The sequence below is a fragment of the Miscanthus floridulus genome, chromosome 5 (genome assembly GCF_019320115.1).
Source record: "Miscanthus floridulus cultivar M001 chromosome 5, ASM1932011v1, whole genome shotgun sequence".
Taxonomy (NCBI): Eukaryota; Viridiplantae; Streptophyta; class Magnoliopsida; order Poales; family Poaceae; genus Miscanthus; species Miscanthus floridulus.
Genome location: NC_089584.1, coordinates 73,102,979 through 73,114,696, shown reverse-complemented (window position 1 = coordinate 73,114,696; position 11,718 = coordinate 73,102,979). Strand labels below are relative to the sequence as shown.

The 11,718-nt window shown below is 46.8% G+C and overlaps 1 protein-coding gene across 1 annotated transcript; it reads left to right on the top strand.

The window, feature by feature from the left end:
• Positions 1-333: 333 nt before the first annotated feature.
• Positions 334-1,071, top strand: LOC136454766 (uncharacterized). The gene has a single exon (XM_066455062.1). It carries the CDS (start codon positions 334-336, stop codon positions 1,069-1,071), a length of 738 nt encoding a protein of 245 aa, XP_066311159.1.
• The last annotated feature ends 10,647 nt before the right edge of the window (positions 1,072-11,718 follow it).

The window sequence follows — 11,718 nt, the reverse complement described above, 5'->3', positions numbered from 1 at the left end:
AGGACTAACTAACGAAATGCTTTAATAAATGTGCTATCATTTCTCTAATCCCTTGATTCTGATCAGGAGGGTGCTCTAATGGATGGTTCATATCTCCTACAGATGAATCTAAGGTCCAAACGTGGGAGCACTAGTGCGGGGGCAGCTCACGGTCTTGGCGAGGGACAAGGCGAGAGTGGTCGGGCCCATGAGCCCAACAGGGAGAGCCATGGGGCTCCACTTCTAGATCCTCCTCCGCCACCGCCTCCGCCAATGACTCCTGCAGAGATAATGGCTGAGCTATTGGCTGCTCGCCAGGAGTCAACTGCTGCTCGCTAGGAAATAGCTCATGCCATGGACATTATGGCACAGGCTATCGCGGGCCTCGCCCGCGGAGGCCACGGGGGCAACGGTGGGAATGGGGGTGGTGCCCGCCACCCTGAGGGACAGTCCTCTTACCAGGACTTCCTCAAGACTCACCCACCCACATTCACGCCATCTGACGAGCCCCTAGAGGCAGAACACTGGCTTCGCACCCTGGAGCAGAAATTTCGGCTGCTCGGAGTGACCGATGAGCAGAAGGTGTACTTTGCGGCGCAGCAACTTTTGGGGTCCGCAGGTGCATGGTGGGAAACCTTCCAGGCCACGAAGCAGCCAGATCATCCGGCAACATGGCGGGAGTTCTCCACCGCTTTCCAAGAGTTCTTTATCCCTGCTGGTGTCATCAACCAGAAGGTGACCGAGTTCCTGGAGCTACGCCAGGAGAACAGGACAGTGATGGAATATGTGAACAAGTTCAATCACTTGGCTCAGTATGCTGGCATACATGTGGACTCTGATGACAAGAAGAAGGACTGCTTCTTTCATGGTCTCGCTCCCATCCTTCAAGAGAAGTTATACACGGTGAACTATCAGACCTTTGGAGCACTGATGAATGCCACCATTGCCATGGAGGGTTTTCAGCAGGAGTCTCAGGCTGATTGGAAGAGGAAGCGGGTGGCCATAGGGTCTTCTAGACACCCTCACACTCAGAAGGTTCAGGTTATCCGATGGGGGCCCTATCAGTCATCAGGAGGCCCTTCGTTCCGGTAGCCCTAGCAGACTTCATAGACTTTCTCTACACAGTACCGTGCACCTCCTCAGCAGGTGCAGCCCCAGCAACATCAGGGACAACAGGTTCCACCTCGTCAGGGGTTTGGGAACAAGCCTGGTGCTTACTTCAAGTGTGGCAAAGATGGCCACTATGCCAGGGAGTGTCCCTAGCATCAGCCAGCTCAGTCCGCTCAACCGTCAGCAAACTCTAGGCTTATCAAGAGGACCATCATCAAGAAGAAAGTGCCCAGCAGGTCTGGTTAGGTGCACTTCATGGATGCTCAGCAGGTTGTGCAGCAGGAGGCGGTTATGGCTGGTATGTTTACCATCGACTCCCATCCAGCTTTGGTGTTGTTCGATTCTGGTGCATCACATTCCTTTATGAGCATGGGGTTAGTAGAGTGGCACAACTTATCACTTATGGCTATACCATATGCCTATAAGATCCATACTGCGGGTTCCCAAATGTTCATCAATACCTGTATGGATACAGTAAGTTTGGTATTAGCCACCCACACTTACCATCTACAGTTCATGATAATGCCTGGGCAAGGCATTGATGCTATTCTTGGAATCAACTGGTTGCGGGTGTATGGGGTAGTATTGGATATGAAGAGGAGACGTGTGGAGTTATGGCTTCCTTCTTCTGAGGATAGGATGTCTCTTATTATACCCTCAGAACCGGTCTTACCTATTGCTGCCCATGCTAAAGCCTCTCCTGATCTTACCTCTATCCCTGTGGTTTGTGAGTTCCCAGATGTTTTCCCTAAAGATCTTCCTGGGTTGCCACCGAACAGAGAAGTAGAATTCTCCATTGAGCTTGAGCCTGGTACTGCCCCTATCTCTCGATGCCCATACCGCATGGCTCCAAGAGAACTAGCTGAAATGAAGAAGCAGCTGGAAGAATTGATGGACAAAGGTTTCATCCGTCCAAGTTCTTCACCATGGGGTTGCCCGGCCATTTTTGGGAAGAAGAAGGATGGTACCTTGCGGATGTGTGTGGATTACCACCCTCTTAATGCGGTAACAGTTAAGAACAAGTATCCTTTGCCCCGTATAGATACTTTGTTCGATCAGCTAGCTGGTGCCAAGGTGTTCTCGAAGATAGATCTCCGATCAGGCTATCATCAGATCAAGATCAGGCCACATGATATACCAAAGACAGCTTTCTCTACTAGGTATGGGCTATATGAGTACCTAGTGATGTCTTTTGGTCTCACCAATGCTCCTGCCTTCTTCATGTACCTGATGAATTCTGTTTTCATGCTGGAGCTGGATAAGTTTGTGGTGGTTTTCATTGATAACATCCTGATCTATTCCAAGAATGATGAAGAGCATGCCCGACACCTTCGGCTAGTACAAACTCGACTAAGGGAGCACAAGCTATATGCTAAATTTAGCAAGTGCGAGTTTTGGTTAGATCGAGTGCAGTTTTTGGGGCATGTGTTGACACCTGAAGGCATTTCTGTAGATCCCAGCAAGGTGCAAGATGTATTGGATTGGAAGTCTCCCAAGTCTGTGCATCAGATTCATCAGTTCCTTGGTCTGGCTGGATACTATCGGCGTTTCATTCTTGATTTCTCTAAGATAGCCCAGCCAATGACCAAGCTGCTCCAAAAAGAAGCTAAGTTTGACTGGAGCCTAGCCTATGAAGAAACTTTTCAAGCTCTGAAGACTTTTCTGACCACTGCCCCTATGTTGGCCCAACCGGATATTGACCGACCCTTTGATGTATATTGTGATGCCTTGAAGATGGGGCTGGGGTGTGTGCTTATGCAAGATGGGTGTGTGATAGCTTATGCTTCGCGCCAACTGAAAAAGCACAAGGTGAACTACCCCACCCATGACTTAGAGCTAGCCGTTGTGATCCATGCTCTGAAGATTTGGAGGCATTATCTGTTGGGCAACAAAGTGCATATCTTTACAGACCACAAGAGCCTCAAGTATATTTTCACTCAGTCTGAGCTGAACATGAGGCAAAGGAGATGGTTAGAATTAATAAAGGATTATAATTTGGAAGTCCATTATCATCCAGGAAAGGCCTATGTGGTGGCTGATGCGTTGAGTTGTAAGTCGCATCAGGTTGAGGAAATACCCTTATTGCTCCACCACACAGAGGTGCTAGCTCATATTGCATTAACCTCAGAGTTGCTGGAGCAGATTATTCGGGAGCAGAAGGAAGACCCCGAAGAGATTCCTCACAATAGGAAGTTGATGGCTGAAGGGCGTGGCCCTCACTTTAGTGTTGATGAACATGGAGTCGTGAGATACAAGGATAGACTAGTGGTTCCATCCAATGAAGAGCTGAAAAGAAAATTTTTGAATGAAGTTCACCATTCAAAGTTGTCTATTCATCCTGGCAGCAACAAGATGTATCATGATCTGCGCCACTTGTACTGGTGGTCTAACATGAAGCAGGACATCACCCGACATGTCGTGGAGTGCGACACTTGTGGTAGGGTTAAAGCAGATCATATGCGTACCCCAGGATATTTGCAGCCCTTGCCCATTCTGGCTTGGAAATGGGAGGATATTTCCATGGATTTCATTGTGGGTTTACCCCCACACAACCAATGGTTATAACTCTATCTGGGTCATTGTGGACCGCCTCACCAAGTCGGCTCATTTTATTCCGGTGAAGACATCATATGCTGCCGGGAAGTATGCGGAGATATACTTTGATCGGATTGTGACCGTACATGGAGTTCCCCTAACTATCATCTCTGATAGGGGATCCGTTTTTATGTCTCATTTCTGGGAGTGACTCTAGGAGTGCCTTGGGACAAGTCTCCTCCATAGTTCAGCTTATCACCCCCAGACTGATGGTCAAACAGAAAGGGTGAACCAGGTGCTCGAAGACATGTTGCGAGCTTGTACCATTTCTTTTCCTGAGAAGTGGGATGACTGCCTGAAGTTAGCTGAATTCTCTTACAATAATAGCTATCAGGAAAGCATCCGCATGGCACCATTTGAAGCTCTATACGGAAGAAAGTGTAGGACGCCACTCAACTGGGTTGAAGTGGGGGACCGCGGATACTTTGGGCCTGAATTCATAAAAGAGGCTCGAGAGAAAGTAAGCATTATTCGAAGTCACTTGAAGGCAGCTCAAAGCCGATAGAAAACTTATGCTGATAAGCGGAGAAGGCCCTTGGAGTTTGCAGCTGGAGATCATGTATATCTCAAGGTGTCTCCGATGAGAGGGGTGCATCGATTTGGCATCCATGGCAAGCTAGCCCCTCGATATGTGGGTCCATATCAAGTGTTGGAGAAATGTGGTCCAGTGGCTTACCGTCTACAACTTCTAGATATTCTATCTGCGGTACACAATGTGTTTCATGTATCACAACTAAAGAAGTGTTTGCGGGTTCCTAATGAAGCGGTGGAAATGGAAGGACTTCCCCTCCAGCCAGATTTAACTTATGTGGAGCAGCCTATCAAAATCTTGGATGAGAAGGAAAGAGTGACCAGGAACAGCGTGGTAAAATTCTACAAGGTGCAGTGGCAAAATCATTCTGAGGCTGAAGCCACGTGGAACAAGAGAGTTACCTATTGAAGCATTACCCCCATCTCCTCTCTGGTTCTGATAGTTAGTTGCTGCGTCAAAATGTAATTCCTACCTTCTTCTCACATTAGGCACATGAAATCTCGGGTCGAGATTTTGTTTTAGGGGGGTAGATTTGTAACACCCTTGGTGTTACACCTTAATCAAAATACTAAACCATGTCATGAGCATCATGTTTATGTATTATTGCACGTGGTAAATGAGAAATTAAATTTTATTGCACTAATTCTCAAATTGAGCTCTAATTTATTCCTTGTCCAAATTGTCCTTCTAGCACGTCATCTCTCTCCACGTGAGAGCTCCATAGCCACAAAGTCAAATGATAAATTATTGTCATTCACTAATTATTAGCATACCACTTGGCAAGATTTATATTTCCATCAATCTCGCGACACGCCATGGTCATCTCTCGTTGTTCTAATTATCCCGCCTTTACTTCGCTTGCTAATCACCTTGTAAAATTATCAGTGCATGACACGCTGCCGCTGCCTTAGTGTGTCGCACACGCTACGCATTACACGCCGCTCGCTCACTGCTCTGCAAACGCAGTAAACGCACCCTTTCCTCACGTCAGCACGGGAGCAATGTAGATTTTCCACACGTAGGTACTGCAGACATGCAGAAAACACTGTTCACGCGTGGAAACACTGTTCGCTACGCGGCACTGTTCATCCGCGGCCACACGCCTTTCACAGACACCGTTTTTGTTTATCTTTAAGCAAGCTAGTTAGCCACTAACCTTACGACGCATCGCTGTCGCGCCTTTGCTTCTCCATTCCTGCGTCTCCTGTCTTTAAAAGGGACACGCCGAGCCGCCGAGCCATCTCGCTCCGCTGCTCACTTGTTTCTTCCTCTCAAATCAAGTTCTTATGTTCTTGCCCAAGAGAGCTACGTCTATCGATTTCTCCCCGAGCAATAATCAGCTGAGGTAGCTAGTCTGCAATTGATCTTCTCATTCTCTAATATTTCCTTGACCTGTGGTCTCCTCCCCCATTAATTCCTTGACCTGCATGAATGAACCAGCGCCACCGCCAAGCATGTTTCACCCAAAGCACACTCCAGTCCTGATGTGCTTGTAAGTCCAAGACCACTCAAAGTCCATCACTGAATTAATTCTCTCATGATCAAAGACCACACCACCGCACACGGCACGGAGCCAGAGGACAACCCTGCCAACTCGTTTCGTGCTTCCAGACTACCTAGCTTGTCATGACCACCCACAACCAGTGCTATATATGGTTCTGCTCCGCTCCACATAGGGCAAGCAATTGCTAAGCTCCCTGGTGTCTCTCATCTTGCATTGCCTCCGCACATCGATCACCGTAGGCGGCATTTCATTCAATTCCGAGGTAGCTAAGCTACAAGAATTCCTTCATCCTCCTTCTCTATTATTTTCTTGACCCACGGTCTCATCTAGTATTTCTAGACCCACAGTCATGTGCAAGTCAACAAGTCCAATAGCATGATTGTCCTTCTCCAATAATATCATTTTCTTCAACTCTAGAGCTCATTTGAATTTATTTATTTATTGTGAAATAAATTTTGTTAGATTTCTAAATTCATGCTCTATCTGTTAGTGTAATTAGTTCGTATAGTTCAGTGATACCTTTAGGATTACTTTATTATTTCAAGATGCGTATTATTATTATGGTTATTTAGAGAATGAATTTTTGTGATGCATTGGTAGAAGTGCTAGCCCTAGAATTCTATTATAGTAGGTTCATTGTATTATTATGTGCTCACTGTAATTTTTGTGACCTTAGAATAGGTTGATAAATATGGTAGCTAGTGCACCTTGTTTTATCATATATATAGTAAATTGATATCAGCAATAAGGATACCTTTAGTTGCTAAGATAATACATGAAATGTTTCATACCTGTTTAGTGGGAATAATAGGTAACTTTGCGTATTAGTCATTAGAGTTAGCTTAGTAGCTTGGTAGATGTATTCTTATTTTAAGAGTTGTTGTTGTTGTATTACTAAGCATTGCATCATCATCACTGCATGCATATAGAGAACGAGCCACTGGAGATTGTGACCTTCGGCGAGCAGGAGTACGATGAAGTTGTCGAAGAGTACGAGGAGGAGATCCTCGTGCAGGAGGACGTTTCGGAGCCACCCGTCACTGACTTTGCTGACACCGCGCCTGCCCAAGGCAAGCCCCGGTGCATAACCCTTATTTTGAATAATAACTGAATATATATCTATGATGTGCATTTACGTTACAGGCATTTTATGGAAACTACATGCATAAATATATCTACCTATGAGTCCTACTAGTATAGGTCGAGTAGCTGCTATGCTCAGGATATCGGTAGCGTGAGTAACCTACCGTTACTCGCAAATAGGTGATAAATATGATCACTCATGATAAAATGGTGGAAAGGAAAATGGTGACTGGGCAGGGATATGGTTGGGTTTTGGTGGGTGTAAAGGGTTGTGTCCTGCGGCCAACAGGGCATAGCTTGGTTACACTTTTTCCCTGTCCATGTTGATTAAGGACCGGTCGTTGCATAAGGCATCGTGGGCAAGTCACAGATTTATTGTCCCGAGCGCATACTTGGGTATAGACGTAGGGAAGACTTGTTACTCTCTTGTCACGGATCCGGCTCTTTCTGGACCGACTGATGGGAAGAGGAGGTGGTGGAGGTCCTTGCACCACACTGAGTCTGGGACTTAGGATGTGGGGGCTTGGAGTCCAAGTTTGGATGGGGACCTGGACACCTGGAACTGGAGAGTAATGGGTTAGTCCTGCTTGTGCCTAGGGTACAAGCGGGGCATGTGTCTTTGGGGCACCCAGCTGGGCACATTGATTCATGAATCGCCGGGCGATCCGGTACGGCTTGTCTCGTGTTTAGCACCGTAGTAAGAACTGAAAGTGAAAGAAGAAATGGAATTGATTGCTCAACTCTTGCTTGAAAGTAGAACAGGTGCTTATATAGACTAGCTAGATGATAACTTAATACGGCTGATAATAATAATACATAACTAAGGACTCACTATTAGTATTGCTTTTCTGCCAAAAGAAACCAGCAAGCCATATAGCTTATCATATTCCTTGGAGTCGGAAAATTATTCCCACTAGTCGGATAAGTCTTGCGAGTACATTGTGTACTTAGGGTTTATTTACCCCTATTGCAGGTGATGCATGAGAAGTACCTTGTGTGGAGGATTCTTCTAGTGGGCTCAGACGGATCCTCGTCCCTATCGCTAGATGTTTATTTTTAAATTCCGTTGTTTATCATTCTGCACTCTGATATTTGGTATTGTAATAATGTACTTTTAAGAAACTCTGATGTATGAAATGGATAAGTATTGTAACTCATTCTCATTATTGGATCCTTGGGAAAAATGTGGATCTTTTGGGTTCTCTCTTGGGGTGTGCCCGACGGATACCACCCGCTATAGCTTGCTTTCGGGGTGCTTAGTGTCTGGTGGAAGACGAGCGCCTCCGTAAGTGTGCTATTTTGGGCGGTTCTGCCATAGATCCCAACTCCGTGTTCTAGCCTGCTAGCAAACTAACCCCGCACTGTGTCAAATCATGCCTTGGCCAGCTCCAATTTGGAGCCGGTGTCCACCGTCGCGCCATTAAAGGCTTAGACGTCGTTGCCATGGGCATTACCCGCCTGGTCCTCCGGAGCCCAATTGGTTGCACCCCTAGCCTCGCCTCATAGTCCTTCACCCCATGCGCACCCCAATTTGCACTGCTACTGCCTGCCAAGTGCTACTAACATGGTCAGACACACCCGATCATTGCTTTGCTTGCCATGTGCGCGTGGTCAGACACACCCGGTCTGTCCTCGGTCAAGCCACCACGTCGGGTAGGTTCTGGGTGAGTTGTTGATGCCCATCCTCTAGTCCTTTCATCACGGTTGTGCCTGGGCTCATGGGAACATGGCCGTCGCTGCCACATGGGGTCTGCCACCATGGAGGGAGCTCTAGACAATGTCTCTGTTCACTGCTTCACCGCCCACCGCCCACCGCCTCGCATTCGCATCGGCTCGCTATCGGAGGCGGGGAGGGGCTAGGCTAGCCGGCGAGACTGCCCAGTGCTGTCTCAGTCCGCTCAACCGTCAGCAAACTCTAGGCTTATCAAGAGGACCATCATCAAGAAGAAAGTGCCCAGCAGGTCTGGTTAGGTGCACTTCATGGATGCTCAGCAGGTTGTGCAGCAGGAGGCGGTTATGGCTGGTATGTTTACCATCGACTCCCATCCAGCTTTGGTGTTGTTCGATTCTGGTGCATCACATTCCTTTATGAGCATGGGGTTAGTAGAGTGGCACAACTTATCACTTATGGCTATACCATATGCCTATAAGATCCATACTGCGGGTTCCCAAATGTTCATCAATACCTGTATGGATACAGTAAGTTTGGTATTAGCCACCCACACTTACCATCTACAGTTCATGATAATGCCTGGGCAAGGCATTGATGCTATTCTTGGAATCAACTGGTTGCGGGTGTATGGGGTAGTATTGGATATGAAGAGGAGACGTGTGGAGTTATGGCTTCCTTCTTCTGAGGATAGGATGTCTCTTATTATACCCTCAGAACCGGTCTTACCTATTGCTGCCCATGCTAAAGCCTCTCCTGATCTTACCTCTATCCCTGTGGTTTGTGAGTTCCCAGATGTTTTCCCTAAAGATCTTCCTGGGTTGCCACCGAACAGAGAAGTAGAATTCTCCATTGAGCTTGAGCCTGGTACTGCCCCTATCTCTCGATGCCCATACCGCATGGCTCCAAGAGAACTAGCTGAAATGAAGAAGCAGCTGGAAGAATTGATGGACAAAGGTTTCATCCGTCCAAGTTCTTCACCATGGGGTTGCCCGGCCATTTTTGGGAAGAAGAAGGATGGTACCTTGCGGATGTGTGTGGATTACCACCCTCTTAATGCGGTAACAGTTAAGAACAAGTATCCTTTGCCCCGTATAGATACTTTGTTCGATCAGCTAGCTGGTGCCAAGGTGTTCTCGAAGATAGATCTCCGATCAGGCTATCATCAGATCAAGATCAGGCCACATGATATACCAAAGACAGCTTTCTCTACTAGGTATGGGCTATATGAGTACCTAGTGATGTCTTTTGGTCTCACCAATGCTCCTGCCTTCTTCATGTACCTGATGAATTCTGTTTTCATGCTGGAGCTGGATAAGTTTGTGGTGGTTTTCATTGATAACATCCTGATCTATTCCAAGAATGATGAAGAGCATGCCCGACACCTTCGGCTAGTACAAACTCGACTAAGGGAGCACAAGCTATATGCTAAATTTAGCAAGTGCGAGTTTTGGTTAGATCGAGTGCAGTTTTTGGGGCATGTGTTGACACCTGAAGGCATTTCTGTAGATCCCAGCAAGGTGCAAGATGTATTGGATTGGAAGTCTCCCAAGTCTGTGCATCAGATTCATCAGTTCCTTGGTCTGGCTGGATACTATCGGCGTTTCATTCTTGATTTCTCTAAGATAGCCCAGCCAATGACCAAGCTGCTCCAAAAAGAAGCTAAGTTTGACTGGAGCCTAGCCTATGAAGAAACTTTTCAAGCTCTGAAGACTTTTCTGACCACTGCCCCTATGTTGGCCCAACCGGATATTGACCGACCCTTTGATGTATATTGTGATGCCTTGAAGATGGGGCTGGGGTGTGTGCTTATGCAAGATGGGTGTGTGATAGCTTATGCTTCGCGCCAACTGAAAAAGCACAAGGTGAACTACCCCACCCATGACTTAGAGCTAGCCGTTGTGATCCATGCTCTGAAGATTTGGAGGCATTATCTGTTGGGCAACAAAGTGCATATCTTTACAGACCACAAGAGCCTCAAGTATATTTTCACTCAGTCTGAGCTGAACATGAGGCAAAGGAGATGGTTAGAATTAATAAAGGATTATAATTTGGAAGTCCATTATCATCCAGGAAAGGCCTATGTGGTGGCTGATGCGTTGAGTTGTAAGTCGCATCAGGTTGAGGAAATACCCTTATTGCTCCACCACACAGAGGTGCTAGCTCATATTGCATTAACCTCAGAGTTGCTGGAGCAGATTATTCGGGAGCAGAAGGAAGACCCCGAAGAGATTCCTCACAATAGGAAGTTGATGGCTGAAGGGCGTGGCCCTCACTTTAGTGTTGATGAACATGGAGTCGTGAGATACAAGGATAGACTAGTGGTTCCATCCAATGAAGAGCTGAAAAGAAAATTTTTGAATGAAGTTCACCATTCAAAGTTGTCTATTCATCCTGGCAGCAACAAGATGTATCATGATCTGCGCCACTTGTACTGGTGGTCTAACATGAAGCAGGACATCACCCGACATGTCGTGGAGTGCGACACTTGTGGTAGGGTTAAAGCAGATCATATGCGTACCCCAGGATATTTGCAGCCCTTGCCCATTCTGGCTTGGAAATGGGAGGATATTTCCATGGATTTCATTGTGGGTTTACCCCCACACAACCAATGGTTATAACTCTATCTGGGTCATTGTGGACCGCCTCACCAAGTCGGCTCATTTTATTCCGGTGAAGACATCATATGCTGCCGGGAAGTATGCGGAGATATACTTTGATCGGATTGTGACCGTACATGGAGTTCCCCTAACTATCATCTCTGATAGGGGATCCGTTTTTATGTCTCATTTCTGGGAGTGACTCTAGGAGTGCCTTGGGACAAGTCTCCTCCATAGTTCAGCTTATCACCCCCAGACTGATGGTCAAACAGAAAGGGTGAACCAGGTGCTCGAAGACATGTTGCGAGCTTGTACCATTTCTTTTCCTGAGAAGTGGGATGACTGCCTGAAGTTAGCTGAATTCTCTTACAATAATAGCTATCAGGAAAGCATCCGCATGGCACCATTTGAAGCTCTATACGGAAGAAAGTGTAGGACGCCACTCAACTGGGTTGAAGTGGGGGACCGCGGATACTTTGGGCCTGAATTCATAAAAGAGGCTCGAGAGAAAGTAAGCATTATTCGAAGTCACTTGAAGGCAGCTCAAAGCCGATAGAAAACTTATGCTGATAAGCGGAGAAGGCCCTTGGAGTTTGCAGCTGGAGATCATGTATATCTCAAGGTGTCTCCGATGAGAGGGGTGCAT